Source organism: Mauremys mutica, chromosome 8 (assembly GCF_020497125.1).
Source record: "Mauremys mutica isolate MM-2020 ecotype Southern chromosome 8, ASM2049712v1, whole genome shotgun sequence".
Classification (NCBI taxonomy): domain Eukaryota; kingdom Metazoa; phylum Chordata; order Testudines; family Geoemydidae; genus Mauremys; species Mauremys mutica.
In genome coordinates, this window is record NC_059079.1 from 82,355,068 (window position 1) to 82,374,149 (window position 19,082).

Below are 19,082 nucleotides of genomic sequence, written 5' to 3' on the forward strand. Positions count from 1 at the left end.
GTGCCAGATGCGGTAAAGATTCGTATGTCTGTTGATGCTTCAACCACCATTCCAGAGGACATGCGTCCATGCTGATGACGGGTTCTGCTCGTTAATGATCCAAAGTAGTGCAGACTGACGCATGTTCATTTTCATCATCTGAGTCAGATGCCACCAGCAGAAGGTTGATTTTCTTTTTTGTGGTTTGGGTTCTGTAGTTTCCGCATCAGAGTGTTGCTCTTTTAAGACTTCTGAAAGCATGCTCCACGCCTCGTCCCTCTCGGATTTTGGAAGGCACTTCAGATTTTTAAATCTTGGTTCGACTGCTCTAGCTATCTTTAGAAATTTCACATTGATATCTTTGCATTTTGTCAAATTTGCAGTAAAAGTATTCTCAAAACGAACAACATGTGCTGGGTCATCCGAGACTGCCATAATATGAAATATATGGCAGAATGTGGGTAAAACAGAACAGGAGACATACAATTCTCCCCCCAAGGAGTTCAGTCACAAATTTAATTAACATATTTTTTTTTTTAACGCATGTCATCAGCATGGAAGCATGTCCTCTGGAACGATGGCCAAAGCATGAAGAGCATATGAAACTTTAGCACCTCTGGCACATAAATATCTTGCAACGACAGCTACAACAGTGCCATGCGAACGCCTGTTCTCACTTTCAGGTTAAATTGTAATTAAGAAGTGGGCAGCATTATCTTCCGTAAATGTAAACAAACTTGTTTGTCTTAGAGATTGGCTGGACAAGTAGGACTGAGTGCACTTGTAGGCTCTAAAGTTTTACATTGTTAAAGTTTTAATTGTTTTGTATTTGAGTGCAGTTATGTAACAAAAAACACTACATTTGTAAGTTGCACCTTCGTGATAAAGAGATTGCACTAGCGTACTTGTATGAGGTGAATTGAAAAATACAATTTCTTTTGTTAATCATTTTTACAATGCAAATATTTGTAATAAAAATAATATAAAGTGAATACTGTACATTTCGTATTCTGAGCGGTAATTGAAATTGATGTATTTGAAAATGTAGAAAAACATCAAAAATATTTAATAAATTTCAATTGTTTAACATATTGTTAAACATATTATTTAACAATGCGATTAATCATGGTGGTGGTTTTTTTTGTGTTTTTTTTTTTTTAGTTAAACGTGAGAGTTAACTGCAATTAATAAACAGCCCTAATTATGACATACAGGATCCCTGCTTCATTCAGTGCACAGGATGGATGGTGCTCATTTAATGAGAAGCTATTCAATATTTTGTTTTCTCATTGTTCAACGTGTGACCCTATGCCTTATCTGCTGCACGCTAGTCAAACCCAACTCTAATCTCCTCATGGATTTTCTATGGCGCCTATCACAATAGCATTTGAGTGCTTCACAAACAATTTTCACCACACCCATGTGCAAGGAGGGGATATTATTCCCATTTTACAGATGGGGAACTGAGGCCCAGAGAGATTAAGATTAAAAGTTTCCACTAATTTTGAGTGCCCAACTTGAGATGACTAGGGCGTGATATTTCAGCACACATAACATTATACAAGACTTTATATATTCAAAGTACAGCTCCCATTGAATTCATTTGCAGCTGAGAGTGCTTGGCACTTCTGCAAATCAGACTCAGGGTGTCATGCCAGGCACTCAGAAAATAAAGAGCATGCATTAGTGTCCACCTGTGAAAAATCTGATACAAATGAATTTCCTAGAATCACAACTACAACCCTGGAACAGTCCAGGATAGAATCCTGTTCTCAGGGCAGCATTCAATTGCACAGGCAACCTTAATTCTGGCATTTCTTAACTTCTGAATACTTGACTTTGCAACCTTAATAACTTTCTTTTAACAGTTTTTTGAGTGTGAAGTTTCCTAGATTTTCAAAGCAGCAAACTGAATAAACAAGAAATTCCATCATGTGGCATCATACTGACATCCACATGGGTCATGAGCAGGACTGAAACCTTTAGATCCACTGCACAGACCTCTCCCACTTGAGCTGAGTAACTGATAGCGATAGTATGCTGACGTCCTCTATGTGAACCACACGAGGAGGGGATGAGACATACACTTTGCCCATGGTCTGCACAGATACTTGCTGACAGAAAAGGAATAGTGAGATTCAGGAATCTCGGGTTTCATTGCAGGCTCTGAAGGGAGAGTGCTCAAGTGGACACAAGTTCTTCTGTCCGTTCCTCCCAAGCTTGACCCCTTCTGCTCCCTCCCACCTGTCCCTCTCCTGTCTCTTCCCCACCCATGTCCCCAGGTCCCATTCCCCTTAACAACCCAGTCTCCACTCCTCAGGCTTTTCGTCCACATCTCCTTGCCAAGTCAGTCAAAGTCTTCCCCGCTGCCCCAACAGCTGCAAACTGACTAACCCCGAAGTGCCCACTGTTAAAATAGTAATAACCTGTGTATTTGTAGTTGGAATGTTTGTTAAAAGCTTCATTATAAGCTCAGTAAGAAAGTACATGCATACCAAGCAAAATCAGGGTCAGAACCATTCATCAGCACTTGCTATTGGACTGAAAGCAGTACTGAGACTTTAATGAAAGTTTATTAGCACACCTTTTTCCTGTTTTCCATAGCCGGTGGTTGAACTCCATTCACCAGTAAACTGCTCAGTTGTTTGGACACAAAATCCTTTCTCAAGTGGACATTAATAAAACCTTTAGAGGAAAAACAATGGTAGTTGGTGCTGTAAAACTATCCTTGAAAGCCATTTAATTGTGTACCAAAGTTCACAATTCCCTAGATATAAGGAAAATACAGTATTTAAAACTAACTTCAGAACGTCTTAATAAACTTTTTGTTTCTGTAACAGGAAAAAAAAACATGATCACACTCTGAAAAAAGAGAGTTAATTTACCAGGTTATGAGAGACTGTTTTCCACAAACAAATTGCTATTAAGCAAAGAAGTCTAAACTATACATATCAAATGCTACAAGATCTGCTAAGTATATAACCTTCTTTGGGGGCTTCTGTAATCAAGAGTGAACCCAAAAGTGAAATATTTGACAAAAAACGTATCTTGGGGTGTTTTGCAAACACATCTTGCAAACACTTGTATACCTAAGTGACATTACTCACAGCTGTCCCAGTGAGTTATCCTGTAGGCACTTATGCACATGAGGCTTTGCTATGTACAAGTGCCACCACTTCCCATATATTTAAAACCACGGTGTCACATTTAGAAAAATTCAGACTTGCAGATCATTTGGGCACTGCTTTGATTTTACTGAGTTGCAGGGCTAACAGAGATTCTCTTCACCATCCATCTGCAAAATACTTCCTTTTATTTAGTGCTTATGAATGGTGTCAGAGTGAGTGCCAAGGAGACTGAAGTCTTCCATTTCCTTCAGTGCATGAGCAGTAGCAGTGTCATACTTTCCACATTGCTCTGCCATTGTGCCTTAGCTCTGAGCTGGAACGATCTCCCTCTGAGGATGAGAGGATAGCTTGGGTTGGGTTCCAGGCCCAATCATTTTCTCACAAGAGTGCCAATTTTGGTGGTGATTTTGTACTATGGACAAAACCTAGAAGCCTATAGGGTGGAATCCTGATCCCAGTAAAGCCAATGGAAAAATTCCCATTGACCTCCCTGGGACCAGGATTTCACCCACTGATTCTAATGCAAGTGCTAGTAAGCAGATTTTATGCTGCCAAATTAATCAGGCAAAACTGAATGTAATCCAAATGTTAAATTCTATTTATAAAGCTAAAAAATAATCAAACTAGATTTTGTCTCCTTTATTGCCACTTGGTAGAATAGCTGCAACATCAAATTTAAATGCTGGGAAGGTACAACAATAGAGTCACCATACCAGGACCAGCGATTTCAACCTTCTCAATGTATTCATTTTCAGGAATATTTCTGGAAATGTTATCAGCAATTTCTCTTGGGCTCACTTTCTGTTCGCTGGTTTTGGGAAGCATCTGAAACGTAATGAGAGGATTCAGTACAGTCTAATCCTGGGGGAATCTGATGGAAAATAAAATATAATCTGAGTTGATACTACACTGACAAGACCCACTAAATTCTTCTCTTCTCATAATCTCTGTGGAATATTAAGAATTTAGATCTGTAACCATGTTATGCATGGCATTCCCATGGGTGTTAACAGGAGTGCTACACGCAAAGCCCTGCCAAGATCTGGTCCTAAAACCTGTGGAATTTGGTACCACCTTAAGATGTCCTGGTGATATTACACCTTATAACATAGAAAAGTGTAAAGAAAAATATAACTGCAACATACGTAACTAGCTAGTTTCAAATATTGTCTTTGCTCATCATGTGCACCAGAGGTCTAAATATAACCAGTTTTTACTCTGCTCAAAACTGGGTATCTAGGCCTCACTAGCATATCATATGCTATGTGAACCCACTGCACCCCCAGAAAATCTGCATGGTTGCTTTTGAAAATCCCACTAAGCACTAATCATCATCATGGGAAATCTCAAAGGAACATGGCCTTCTTGCAATCAAGAGACACTCGGATTGATCTCTGGCAAGGTGCTTAAAGTGATCTGATTGTATATTAAGTTTATGTCCGTCACTGGCAATCTTGTTGTGCCATCAAAACTTTTGGCACCCATGTGATCGCTGACACGCATGCTTTGGAATTCATTGGTCTTCCATTCTGATATGTCCATACCAAGAAAGCAACTGAAACTGAACCAGTGCTGGAGGCGGCAGTTGTTGGGGTTGGCTGTGATTACTCTTGTTTCTGATCTTGTACCTCTCACTGTACACAGAGCAGCTGACAGAGATGCCACTGAGGCGAAAATGACCAAAGAAACCTTGCAAAAGGGCTATTCTGGAAGCCTATGTGTAGGTGACAAATGTAAAACATTTTTGTTCTCAGGTCACCCCGATTAAGCACTCAGGCAATCAGGGCCTTTTCTAGGCTACGTTTTTGTTTGTTATCGAGTTAGCCAACTTAATTTGAAGCACCACTCAGCACCTAGTGAATACCTTTCAAATCATGCTAGCTGGTCTTGGCTGTAACCTAAGCTTCTTCCAGGCTACACAGCAACCAGCTCGTGTGGTTTGAACTGTGCCTACATGAGGCGCGGAATGCTGTTTCAAATCATGTTCACTAATTGAATTTAAAACAAAAACAAAGGCATATTTTCTAATTTAGTCAACCTTGGGTGCAGCCAAAACTAGATCTGAAAATCCCCACAGTACCCAGCATCTGATGAGGGGCTCAGTTGGCAATTTACACCTGCACAAGCATTAAAAAAGTTGATGTGTGTGTGTAGAATTGCCCCTTTCTGCTTCTTCCTCACTTCTGCAAGCACTGAATGGGAAAAGCAGCTTTAATATCACTTTTAAAAATATCAGTGACTAATTCCCGCACATCATGGCCAAATTTGGGGGGATTTTCTATCCATTCAAGTGCACGTGAGGTCACTGTACTGCCCTGGCAGGCCCTGGGTGAAAACAAAAGGATGCTAACATGTTTTGAGTGACTTTGGCTGGAGTGAAGGGGAATAATATTTAGAAACCGGGAGGGCAGCCGTGCCGGGTGTGTACAGCATCATACAACAGTGACTTTGAAAATCCCGCCAGCTGGATGCCCAGTCTGGAAAGCAGATTTTTAAAAAGTAAACAGTGTCCACATTGTCCCTTATAATTCTCCCTCGTTGTCCAAAAACTGGGCATATCGGTCCTCTATGAAGTGCCAAAACTTCAAAATTTACTTTACGAAATGTAATGAGGATCAGATTTTAAAACAAACATTCCTCTGCCCAATTTTGAACTCAGACATTACAACAGTGTGCTAGTGTCTGAGAGCCAAAATGTGAAACTGACTAGGAAAAAAACAAGTGAGAAGAATCATATGAAAAATAACTATGCAATATAAACAGGGATGGGCAAATCAGAATTTTAAAATGTTTAGCTTTGGTAACCGAAAGTGTTATTTTTAACAAAGTGAAGGAAGTGTATTGGTTTTATTTTTATTATGATTTTTAACCTGACAGTGAATCTGTAAAACTATTATCTCAGAGAAATAACTACATAAGACTGAGCTGGGCTGCCATTAAGTATTGCAAATCACGTTCTGATATGTGAAACACAATCAGGCAGATCTGTCGTCTTGCATTAGGACTACTGTAAGGAGAACAGTGCAATGAAACATCTATGAGATTAGCAAATTTGTTGTAAAATAGCATTTCTTTCCATTAAACTTCATACGGGGTGGGGGGAGTTATTGAATCTTACAAGTTACCCTTTAAGAGGGCCCTGATATTTAAAATTGTATTGAGGACCTGAAATTCTGTGAGATAAATCAATTCATTGAACAAACTATGCATTCACACTGTGTGAAATCTGCCATAAAAATGTGTTTCAAGGAGTTTGATTTTCTTCTGTCATTCTGTGGTGTTTTCAAAATATCTATCACCTTGCGAGGTAAGCACCATTTCACATCAAGGCCATAAGATCTATTATTTTCTCAGCAATTTGGGTTCCAGACCCTTGGATATTTATATTGTTAACTTCCAGTCCACCATGAAATGTGACAGCTTAACAAGTTTCAGTTTCAGATATAATGCAGCACTATATGATTCATTTGATCCTACCATCAACACAATATGGCCTGAGTAAAGTTTGAGAATAGGCAAGGAAAATACCCTCTCTTTTCAGCAGCAATAACTTTAATCAATGGCTCAACAAGGGATAAGCTGCCAAAACAGGGGAAATAAATATTGAGCCAATGATTACAGGTGATGGTATCCAAGTCTTTATGAAGGCAATAACCCATATATCTGTTACTCTAGCAGTGCTTCTGGCTGAAACCCCAGTTACAATATGCTAATGAGCTCCCAGTAAGACAAAACACATTTGTGATGGCAGTTTCTGCATTGGCAGGTCAAATGGGGAGGCTGTTGGCTGGCACGTAACAGTGCTACCCAGGGGTCAGATTCATTCCTGCTACCACACAGCAGCAGTGTACAGATTGCTCTCTCTCTTTTGAAGGCAGTTCTTGGGAGCCACATGATCTAGCAAGGTGCACGTTATAACAAGGGAGCTTAACTGGAGTTGGAATCATGCTCCTTTACAATTCCGTAGTGCACAGCACACTGTTAGTCCTGTATGAACACAGAGAGTTCTACAGACATGCGTAAGGAAAGAACCAAGCCTGTATCGAAGTCCAATACAGCAAGCCTTAAGGCATCAGTTCCTCTGACAGTCTGGGACTTGAGAAACTATATAAATGACCTGAAATGCAAGTAAGCGTTTGGGCATCAAGTAATGAAAACAAAGTAGACACAGAGAAGACAGTGCTGTATGAGAATCCTAACAATGACTTAATTGGGGTAAAGTGGCGGTCAAGAGATGTTATAAAAAAAAAAAAAGGCATTACTCAGAAAGTTTGTATCTGTGCAGTCACCCAAGGACCTGTTACTCTAAGACAGACAGATCTTTCGGCGGAGGCTGTCGTAATATGCTAATGAGATCTAAGGAAGACAACACACATTTGTGAGAGCTGTTTCTGCATTGACAGTTCAAACCAAGAGGTTGCTGTTTGGCAAGTATCAATGCTGCCCAGCAGTGAAACCCCATGAGACCAGCAGTTTGCACATGACAAACCCCTGTATGTGTGCCATGGGGAAATGAGCATTTTGCTTATTACAAGAGCTCTGAAATAAAGAGCTATGCTGTTTAATAAATGAATAAGGGATAGCTCAGTGGTTTGAGCAGGCTGACCCTGGTGCCCATCACCTGGGTTAACTCTGCAATGAAGACACACTCTAAAACAACTCCATGCCATGCATTCTTACTTGACATCCGTCTCTCCTTTGTTATCCTACCTCTCTCACAAAGGATTACTGGCTCTCCCTTCCTGCAGTTTCTTTTTTCATCACCCACCCTCAACTTTCTTGGACATCACTTTGCTGAACAATGGTTAATATTACTGTTTTCTCACAGGTACTTTGCAGAGCAAGTGACAGAAAACTATACAGTACTTTTTGCTGCATGTTATCTTTTGTTGGTGGTGTGCAGCTCAGACAATGCATAATTTTGGGGCATACTAAGCTTGACATCATTGATTTATGTTACATTCATTAAATAAGGTGCCAAAAGTACTGCATTTGTGCATGAGACCACATGGCCAAATTACAGCAGAATCCCGTTTATCCGGTCTAACTGGGGCAATGATCAAAACTCTGGATAAACTGGAAAATGAGAAAATGTGATGCTGCAGTGCCATCTAGTGGCCACAGGAGAGATAGCCAGCTTCTGGCCCTGCAGTCCTGGTTGTTCTGTAACCGGGGCGAACCAGTAAAGCAGAGATTCTCAAACTTTTGTACTGGTGACCCCTTTCACACAGCAAGCCCCTGAGTGTGACCCCCCCCTTATGAATTAAAAACACTATTTTATATATTTAACACATTATAAATGCTGGATGCAGAGCAGGGTTTGGGGTGCAGACTGACAGCTCATGACCCCCACCCCATGTAATAACCTTGCGACCCCCTAAGGGGTCCCAACCCCCCAGTTTGAGAACCCCTGCAGTAAAGGGAGAGTCAGATAAATGGGGTTCTGCTGTGTCTGGCTGCAGTTCTACTGTTGTCTAATTAATACAACTAGAACTCATTGTAGTAACACTGTACAACGTAGTAAGTGTGTGTTTAGGGTGAGGAGAAACAGTGGATTATTTTATGGGAACAAGTGTAAAGCATTTATGGCAATAAAACAATTAAGCCAGAGGTTGAAGTCTCTTTAACTTGCAATTGAAAAGTACTTGAAATGTTTAAAAGAGCAACACATACTCCCTTGAAGGCACAAACACTGCCCCTTACCTAGCTACAAAAACCTACACTGCAGAGGTAGATCAGCTAGCCTTGAGGGTCTTCAGAATCCTTTTAGTCTTGCATTTTTCATCAAAACAGAAGTCTAAGGGCCCGTTCCTATTGCACCCAAAATTCCCCAAGTTCAATGTCATCATATAAGTGAAGACTGCAGGATCAGACTCTAAAATGTGTCTAATGTAGAACCTGATATTGCTTTGGATATATCTTTACAGAGCTTCAGACCCCACAGAAGTCCCATGCACCAAGAATTTTTTTTGAATAGAGTTACCTTTGTTATGCTCATAGCACTGTTACACTGGTAATCCCCAAATTTGGGCTGCTGACTTGGCGTGACTGCCAGTGGGGGGTTTTCTAAATCCGGATATGCAGCCTTGATGGCATCTCTAAAGATCTCCTGAATGCGGCTGTTGATATTAATCATGCTTTTCACTGACTTATTTCTCTCCTCTTGAAGACTCTGAAAGAAAACAATGTCAAAACACAAGGTCACAACATTCTAGGGGAAGTTACTTCACAGTCTCACTCAAAAGCTGCCTGGCAAACCAGAGCAGATCAGGCTGGGGCACCTAGGTATTACTGCAATACAAACAACAGAAATGCAAAAGCATTATCATCAAAGAATTTGGCTCTCAGTTTCCACAGTCCATAGTCTCTGGATGTACCCTACAGTTATACATTCTCAAGTAAGCTCTACAAATTTTATTTTAGAAACTTCTTACTGACAACAGTCAGACAACAGACAGACTTGCTCCTGTTCCCACTGAAGTCAATGGGGAAAAGATTGGGCCTTTTCATACTGTATGCATTATGGGTCGTTCATGTGATGCATAGGAACTTGCCTGGATCCCTCTGCTTTGGCGTGAGTTTCACCTTATACGCATATTTATTAACTAAATATCTCTTCTGAAATATGCCAATTATCTTTGTTGCCTTTACACAGCAATACCTTATTCCCTGTTTTTACTACTTTCTAGATTAAATAGTTTGTCCTACCACTCTCACTTTAGCTTTCATTCCCAGATTTTTAGTACAGAACCCCCACCCTTTGAACTTAACAGTGTTAATACTTTCACTGGTTCAGGTATGGCAAACCTTTTCATACTTTTATGTGCCCATTAGCTGACCTCAGTAGGGTCTCAACTCTAACAGGAGTGCCCTACTCCAAGAATGCAGAAGAGATTATAGAGTGTGCTTAACTGACTACAGGCAATTATCGTAAAATGTTAGCAAAAAGCCATGTTGTCCAAAGAATTGTGAAAGAACAGAGCTCTATGAATATACCATTTACAACTGTGGGAGCAGAGTGCAGGGTGAACAGGTTGTTACCTAGTATTAGCTATAACAAAATAAAATCTCTTCGCCTGATGTGAAGGAAAGCATATACCAATATGTACTATATTGCCGATTCCTTTTTCCTCCCTCACCTTTTGAAGAACGTTTAGCCGGTACTTAAGCTTTGTGTTTTCGTCTCGCAATCCTTCCAAACTTGGAGATACTTCCAAGCAGCCAAAGTTCTTTAGTCGATCAATCTCTGCAGCCAAGATCTTGATCTCTTTTTCCTGGTAAGTAAAAATAAAATAATGAACGTCAGCTGCTGTATTTGCATCTGAGGTAACTCTTGGAGTAGATTGCATCAGAACTTTGATCATTAACCCATTTCTTTAAAATATAGCCCAAAAGGAAAACATTAACGAAGCTGAACACTGCTATAAAAGAGTAATTAGTAACAATTAGCACAAGTGTCTTTTGACAGACTCTGACACTGATACTAGCATATTGTTAATGAAAATTCAGAGTAATTATAGGTCTTGATCTCCCACACACTTAAACATGAGAGCAACTGTGCTCACTTGGGTAGTCCTATTAGCTTCAAAGACATTACTGGGACTTTAATAGGACTCGTTACAGGGGCAAGCGTCTGCAGGGTCAGCTCATCATTTTGTTTTTTTAAAAAGGTCTAATATTTTTGTAGATGAAAAAAGTACCTTACAAAACCACTAGTGCACAAAGGAAAAATAGCCCTTTTAACTAAATAGCCCTTTTAACTAACAATAAGGCTATATTCAGTGCAGTAAGCCATTCTCCTCTGCCAACTGAGGGCTGGGAGGGCTACAGCTAAAGCTAAGTAGCTCCAAAGTTAGAGCCCCTCCCCCCACACCTTTCTTTGGGGGGGGGGGAAAGGCACACAGATACCATTCTGATTTTATTAAAAGTCCCCCTCAGGCTAAGAGTTTTCACACTCAGTTTCATCAGACCAAATGCAGGGTCACATTTTCCTCTGAGGATAAATCCATATTAGGTGGTACAAGTCCAAGCCTCGAGAAGTTTGAGGTACAATGGAATTAGACACCTGCCGCTGGCCTGTGCCAGCTGACTCAGGCATGTGGGGGTCAGGCTGAGGGGCTGTTTCATTACAGTGTAGACATTGTAGCTTAGGCAGCAGCCCGAGTTTGGGGACCCTCCCGCCTTGCAGGGTCCTCGAGCCTAGGCGCCGGCCCGAGTCCGAATGTCTACACTGCAGTGAAACCACCTCTTTGCTTGAGCCTGATGTGGGTTGTTAATTGCAGCGCAGACATGCCCTTTGACTCACTGATTCCAAGGGGGGAGAGACAATGGTCTCACACACAAGAGAACGGGCTACAGCCTTTCAGGGAGTAAATCCACGGGGAACAGTGAAACCATCTCTGCAGATATCCTCACTCCCATCTGACTGCCTAACCTCTTCTCCACTCTTGCAGCACAGCTCCTGATACTTCCCTCTTGATAAGGGGGAAATACCCAGAGAATTTCCATCAATAGTAACTCGTGGGTGGCTGATTTCCAAGAAAGCATGTTCCAGAGATTGATTGCTCCTTAGGTTTTCCCCTCTCCCAGCTCCAGTCAGACCTCCCCTAAAGCCAAAGAGCCCCAACCCTGCAGAGCTAAAGCAAAGGGGCCTCCATGGGAGACAACGCGGAATGGAGCTTCTGTTCACCTTTCCACTTGCTTCTCTCTACAGTGCAGAGCAAAGAGGTACATTTAATGGGAAATTTTATCCTACCAAAGTTAAAAGGGAGGAGTATAAAAGTATTGCTCAGGCATGCAGGTGTGAAATTAGGAAGGCCAAATCACACTTGGAGTTGCAGCTAGCCGGAGATGTTAGGAGTAACAAGAAGGGTTTCTTTAGGTATGTTAGCAACAGGAAGAAAAGTCAAGGAAAGTGTGGGCCCCTTGCTGAATGAGGGAGGAAACCTAGTGACGGAGGATGTGGAGAAAGCTAGTGTACTCAATGCTTTTTTTGCCTCTGTCTTCACAAACAAGGTCAGCTCCCAGACAGCTGCACTCTGCAGCACGGTATGGGGAGGAGGTGACCAGCTCTCTGTGGAGAAAGAAGTAGTTCGGGACTATTTAGGAAAGCTGGACGAGCACAAGTCCATGGGGCCGGATGCGCTGCATCCGAGGGTGCTAAAGGAGTTGGCCGATGAGATTGCAGAGCCATTGGCCTTTATCTTTGAAAAATCATGGCGATCGGGGGAGGTCCCGGACGACTGGAAAAAAGCTAATGTAGTGCCCATCTTTAAAAAAGGGAAGAAGGAAGATCCAGGGAACTACAGGCCAGTCAGTCTCACCTCAGTCCCTGGAAAAATCATGGAACAGGTCCTCAAGGAATCAATCCTGAACCACTTAAAGGAGGGGAAAGTGATCAGGAACAGTCAGCATGGATTCACCAAGGGCAAGTCATGCCTGACTAACCTAATTGCCTTCTATGATGAGATAACCGGCTCTGTGGATGAGGGGAAAGCAGTGGATGTGCTATTTCTGGACTTTAGCAAAGCTTTTGATACAGTCTCCCACAGTATTATTGCCAGCAAGTTAAAGTAGTATGGGCTGGATGAATGGACGGTAAGGTGGATAGAAAACTGGCTAGATGGTCGGGCTCAAGGGGTAGTGATCAATGGTTCCATGTCTAGTTGGCAGCTGGTATCAAGTGGAGTGCCCCAAGGGTCGGTACTGGGGTCGGTTTTATTCAATATCTTCATTAACGATCTGGAGGATGGTGTGGACTGCACCCTTAGCAAGTTTGCAGATGACACTAAACTGGGAGGAGTGGTTGATACGCTGGAGGGTAGGGATAGGATACAGAGGGACCTAGACAAATTAGAGGATTGGGCCAAAAGAAATATGATGAGGTTCAACAAGGACAAGTGCAGAGTCCTGCACTTAGGACGGAAGAATCCCATGCACTGTTACAGACTAGGGACCGAATGGCTGGGCAGCAGTTCTGCAGAAAAGGACCTAGGGGTTACGGTGGACGAAAAGCTGAATATGAGTCAACAGTGTGCCCTTGTTGCCAAGAAGGCTAATGGCATTTTGGGTTGTATAAGTAGGGGCATTTCCAGCAGATCAAGGAATGTGATCATTCCCCTCTACTCAGCACTGGTGAGGCCTCATTTGGAGTACTGTGTCCAGTTTTGGGCCCCACACTACAAGAAGGATGTGGATAAATTGGAGAGAGTCCAGCGGAGGGCAACAAAAATGATTAGGGGGCTGGAGCACATGACTTATGAGGAGAGGCTGAGGGAACTGGGATTGTTTAGTTTGCAGAAGAGAAGAATGAGGGGGGATTTGATAGCTGCTTTCAACTACCTGAAAGGGGGTTCCAAAGAGGATGGATCTAGACTATTCTCAGTGGTAGAAGATGACAGAACAAGGAGTAATGGTCTCAAGTTGCAGAGGGGGAGGTTTAGGTTGGACATTAGGAAAAACTTTTTCACTAGTAGGGTGGTGAAGAACTGGAATGGGTTACCTAGGGAGGTGGTGGAATCTCCTTCCTTAGAGATTTTTAAGGTCAGGCTTGACAAAGCCCTGGCTGGGATGATTTAGTTGGGTTTGGTCCTGCTTTGAGCAGGGGGTTGGACTAGATGACCTCCTGAGGTCCCTTCCAACCCTGAGATTCTATGATTCTATGAAAAGAAGCCCCTGAGAACAGAAACATTTGCATTGCAATTGCACCACAGGCTCAGCTTCATTAATAATCTGTCATGTGACCTCATATTCCTTTTTATTTGTATCAACTGAACAATTTAGGTCTTCAGAACTTTTGGAATTATATTTTCCTAGTATTTCAAGCAGCATTTTCTAAGAATTCCAGTACTGTCTACCTCAAGCAAAGCAAAAGCATGAGTCAGGCCACAAAAACCCCAATGAGGCTGGTGTAAAAAATTAGATTTAAAAATAATAAATGTGGGGTTCTTTTTATCTGCTTTCTGAGCGCTTAGGTGAACATGCTTCACATTTTCAAAATTTTCTCTGCAAGCATGAAGGTCAGAAACTTACTGAAGGCTGGGATTCTCATGCAGTCTCTTGAGATTCTAGGGTCTCTAAGAAAAATAACCTAATATCATCATTAGACTCATGATAAAATTGCATTATAGGAATTCCTGTGATCAGGCAGAGAGCAAACTATCTTTCCTGAGGTTTCTTTTATACACAATATTCTACCATTTTAAAACTTTCCATATACAGGTGCTCCCCGATCCAGGTATTTAACTTTTGTTTTTGAAATAAATGCAAGTCAAAGACAAAATAAATCAATGACCAATTTGCTCTAACAGAAAAGAAAAAAGAAAAAAAAAACACCGTAACTGGTGGACAGGATATTTCTCACCCATCCTCATATTTTTGTACGGTTCCAAACTATTTGCACTTTGATATCATTTGGAGACACATTTTTCAAAGAGCTTCAGACTGAAATACAAGTTAAAGATCTTGCAAAATGAATAGAGACAGAGTTAATTGAATCTTACTATTTTACAATTAAGTTTTTCCATAGAATAACACAAGTTACATCACAAAGAAGTCAATATACCCAGCAGCAGTGTTGTGAACTCAAGTTTAAGCTTCAGAAAAGTCAGTGTGTGTGTTAAGGAAAGCAAACACACACACTCTTCTTAACACTGTAGTACTGCACACCAACTGAAATCTTCATACAATACCTTTTCTGCAGCAATGTCAGCAACAGCTTCAAAGCAGTGCTGTAACAAGTTAGTCGGTCAATGTCACCGAATGATTTTTGAGAAATGAAAATTATTATCCTTATCAAGGAATTTAACTTTCACTTTCGAAATGAATGCAATTCATGGCCCAACCGAATGGCCAAATTGCTTTCATTTTTCCAACCAAAAAAATCAATCTAAAGGGCAGGGTTCATGCTGAGATATTTGTCTACTGCTGCATGATTATCCTGCACAAAGAAAAATCATGCCCTTCCCCACTAAGGCTTCCCCCTCCCCTATACCCCCAACAAACATTCACACATTTCCCCATGATTGTACAGAAACAACAGGTTTGCAGCACAAATGTCCCATGCACTCATGTGGCAGTGAGGCTGACCCCATTTCACAGTGATCTGACATTGAGATGTCAGCCTAGGTTGTCACTTGAAATGTCATTTTTCCCTCTCTCCTTTATAAAGTTTTAGTCAAATCCCTGACATTACTTAACCATAGAGTAATGGTTAACCATAGAGGGAAGCAAAGACTTTTATTATATGACAGGTTCTAAAATATCCCACCTTTCTTTGCTGCCACTGGTGGCCCTTAATATTTGCTCACCACAAGCTGGTCTGAATGCGGTAGGAAGGTTACTTAGCATAAAGCATCAAGACTTCTTAAAAGCTCCTGCTCAAGTGCAGCCACCTGTTGTAAGGCTCTCCCCGGTGAGTTCTGACCCCAGGGTGAGTTCCACTGAAGAACTGGTAGCCTTGCCTCAGCACACCACAACACAAATGGCAGCAGCAGGAAGAAGGAATTGGCATAGATAAGTAGCTTTGTCTTGGAGGCTAGCCAGACCCAGTGTGGTTTCTTCCATTGGCCCATAGAGAGTGCAGTATCATCCAAACGGGCACTATCCATGATCTGCCCTCAAGTAAACTGCCAGCCTGGAAACTGGCCACTTAATAAGGTTCTGTCTGTGTAAAACCACTTCAACTTACTCCTGTTTAGCTACAACTTAAACCGGGTGCCAGGATCAACCTAGTACAAAACTTCACATATTGACTCTTTTGGTATGTCCTGTTACGATGCAAATCCTGTGATTTACCTAGCCCTCTGGGTAATCACTTGTGAATCCCTAACGGCAGTAATGGGATACTATCAATTCTCTATCTTCCATCTGAAATTCATACCACGAAACCTGGGTGCACAAGTACACTCACGCAAAGGCTTACAAATCTTTTATCTGTGACTTCTCTTTCATACTATCTTAGAAGAGCAACAGTGGGAGACGGCATTACATGTGTAACCAAGAGAAAGATAACCAGGAGAGGAAAGGAAAAAGCGCCATCTGTCTCACTGCTGCCGTGCTAGGGTAACCTGACCCTCGGCCTAAACACAACTTGTCAATAGAAGGTCATACCTGATGACCACTTCATGAGAAGCTGTGGTGAATGCATGAAGCCATGCTGTCATCTCCAAAGGCTCTTTGGTCAGCTGTGCTCTAGAAATCTTCCCCTCACCGGTGAATGCAAAATCTAAAGCTTTTTTTAACAATATTAGTATTGCCCTTAAACTTCCACAGATACCACCAGGGAATGGTGCATTAAAGTGGCATGCACGTATTACACTATAAGGATTGCCTTTATTTGTGAGCAGTGGGCTAGCTCCTACTAACACATGCCGACTGAATTAAATATGGAATAACCAGGTTGGGGGGGGGGGTAGAGGGGCGAGAGGTGTGTGTTCTTCCTGAATGGTAGAGTCAGATGTTTATCTCCAAACATTTATTTCAGCTACCAACAACCAACTACCCTCTTTATTTAGATCAGCAATCAAAACAGTCACATGGAATCTTTCCCCTAAAATTGAGCAATTCTCTTTTTCTTTGGATCTTTTCCTTTTGTCTAGCTATATACCATTTACACCATGGTTATTACTGTAGCACCTGAGCACCTTTGAATTTAACTTATTTTCCTCTCTGCTGCCCCCTCTCCCTCTATCCACCCTATTGTTCCTGTGTTTCTTTCTCCTCCTGTATCTTTGTTTCACTATTTACGCTAGGTCTTGCATGGCCATGCTCATCATTCCATCTGATGGATGGAAGCATCTCTATCACCACCCCTGTTTGGTCCAGTGAGCAAGAGATTAAGTGTTTGATTGTGGATGTATATATTGCCACTATACCACTGCCACAACTCTCTCTTCCCTGCCTGAGTATCCCCAGCCACTGCTCCAATTTCCCTTTGCCTCACCAGGTTTTAATGTCAGACCTCCTCATTTTATTGGAAGACTCATTTGAGGTTTCAGATGTATGTGGTGGGACTTTTCTGAGACCTCCACAGAAGAGGACAGGCTATTGACTCCTTAAGAGATATAATTTCTTCCAAACGTTTAGTTAAGCAGATGTTACTATCAAACAAAATATAAAAAGATCTTCAAACACTCTTTCCCTTTCAGAAAATCTCTTGATAAGTGTTGTCACAATCCTACCAGGTCTCCACCATCTTCGAGGGTAGACAAATTCTGAATTCTAATGGAGAGAAAGCAGGAAAAAAACTCTTAAAAAACTAAGGGCATGCCTACATTACCCGCGGAATCGGCAAGCAGCGATTGATCCAGCGGGGGTCGATTTATCGCGTCGAGTCTAGATGCGATAAATCAACCTCCAAACACTCTCCCGTCGACTCCTGTACGCCACCGCTCCGAGAGGCGCAGGCAGAATCGATGGGGGAGCAGCAGCAGTCGATGCACTGCAGTGAAGACACCACAGCGAGTAGATCTAGGTACGTTGACTTCAGCTACGTTATTCATGTAGTTGAAGTTGCATAACTTAGATCGATCCCCCACCTCAGTGTAGGCCTAAAACTTGTTGGCCTTCTGAGCACATCATAAAGAAGCAAAACAAACCCATTTTTTCCCCTTTGTAGATTACCTTTTTAAGCCAAAGTCATTATACTACTTAAGAATTGGACAAATCATTTTATTATATGAAAGAGAAGGCTAACTACACACATTTGAGCTTTGATCCTGTAGTCAGATAGGTTTCTGAAGATCCCTTCACCCATGGTGAGTTGCACTGAGTTGGGCCTAATATTGCCCTTCTGTAAACTTTGGTGAGCAGCATAGTTCTTTTATTTTTGCGCCTTTATATGCCTGATGTCTCCCTCTTCATTTTTTTTTCTATTTACCTTCCTCACCCCATCTGTTTGTTTCTCTCCTTGCCTTCCTGTGCATTTTTTTGCCTCTTACCTTTTCCTGCCTTCATTTTAGTGCTCTCTTTAGCAATCATGCTTTATGTATACTTTGCCTGTATTATATGTGACTAATCTTTCCTTCTGTAGGTGAAAACCATGTACAGCAATTCTGAAGTGATACAATAGTTAGGTGGCAACCCCTGTAAGAAATGACAAAGTAAGTACAGCAGGGTGTTTGTATGTGGTGAATGGCTAACAACGCACAGCAAATCTGTCTCTCAGAGATTTTGACACTCAGGCTGACATAATTAAGGGCTTTCCTACACACAAATGTTATACTGCTTTAACTAAGCCAGTATAGCTGAAGTGGTACAATCCCCCTAGCATGAATGCAGTTATACCAGCAGAACTGCATTCACATTAGGGGTTGTACCCAGGGCCGGCTCCCAGGCTTTTGTCACACCAAGCGTCGGGGGAAAAAAAAAAAAAAAGCCACGATCGCGATCAGCACGTGCTCCACCATGCTGCCTTCTTTCCGAGAGGGACCTGCCACCGAAATGCCGCTGAAGAGCCCGATGTGCTGCCCCAAAAAAAAAAAAGCCACGATCGCGATCAGCACGTGCTCCACCATGCTGCCTTCTTTCCGAGAGGGACCTGCCACCGAAATGCCGCTGAAGAGCCCGATGTGCTGCCCCAAGCACCTGCTTGCTGAGCTAGTGCCTGGAGCCATCCCTGGTTATACCAGTAGAACTGTATCAATTTTTTTTTTTTTTTTTAAAAAGCACACCCATACCACATAGTTATACTGATACCAACACTGTATGCAGAGAAGACCTTGGAGCACAAACAGGTTGGTGTGGAATGAAGTTACAGGCCGGCCTCTTGTCCAGCAGCATTGTCACAAGCGGAGGCTGTATATTTGGGTATTGGCCTGTTAGCATGCAATCGGTAGGGCTCAGATTGGTGGCCAGCCGGCAGCGGCCCAAGTGTTTTGTACTCAACCCTGCGTGACACAAAGACACAGTCCCTGCACCGGACGTGCTTACAATCTAAGCAACAGGCAGATGCTCCCACAGGTGTCACTGCCCCAG

At 42.1% G+C, this 19,082-nt stretch overlaps 1 protein-coding gene across 1 annotated transcript in view; it reads right to left on the reverse strand.

Moving 5' to 3' along the window:
- RARS1 (arginyl-tRNA synthetase 1) overlaps positions 1 to 19,082 on the reverse strand; it is a 36,454-nt gene that overhangs the window by 16,437 nt on the left and 935 nt on the right. The window contains exons 2-5 of the mRNA XM_045026865.1: positions 10,247 to 10,381; positions 9,091 to 9,279; positions 3,821 to 3,932; positions 2,564 to 2,664 (exon numbers count right to left, since the gene is read on the reverse strand). Of these exons, the coding sequence (XP_044882800.1) occupies positions 2,564 to 2,664; positions 3,821 to 3,932; positions 9,091 to 9,279; positions 10,247 to 10,381 (537 nt within the window). The remainder of the gene's footprint in view (positions 1 to 2,563; positions 2,665 to 3,820; positions 3,933 to 9,090; positions 9,280 to 10,246; positions 10,382 to 19,082) is intronic.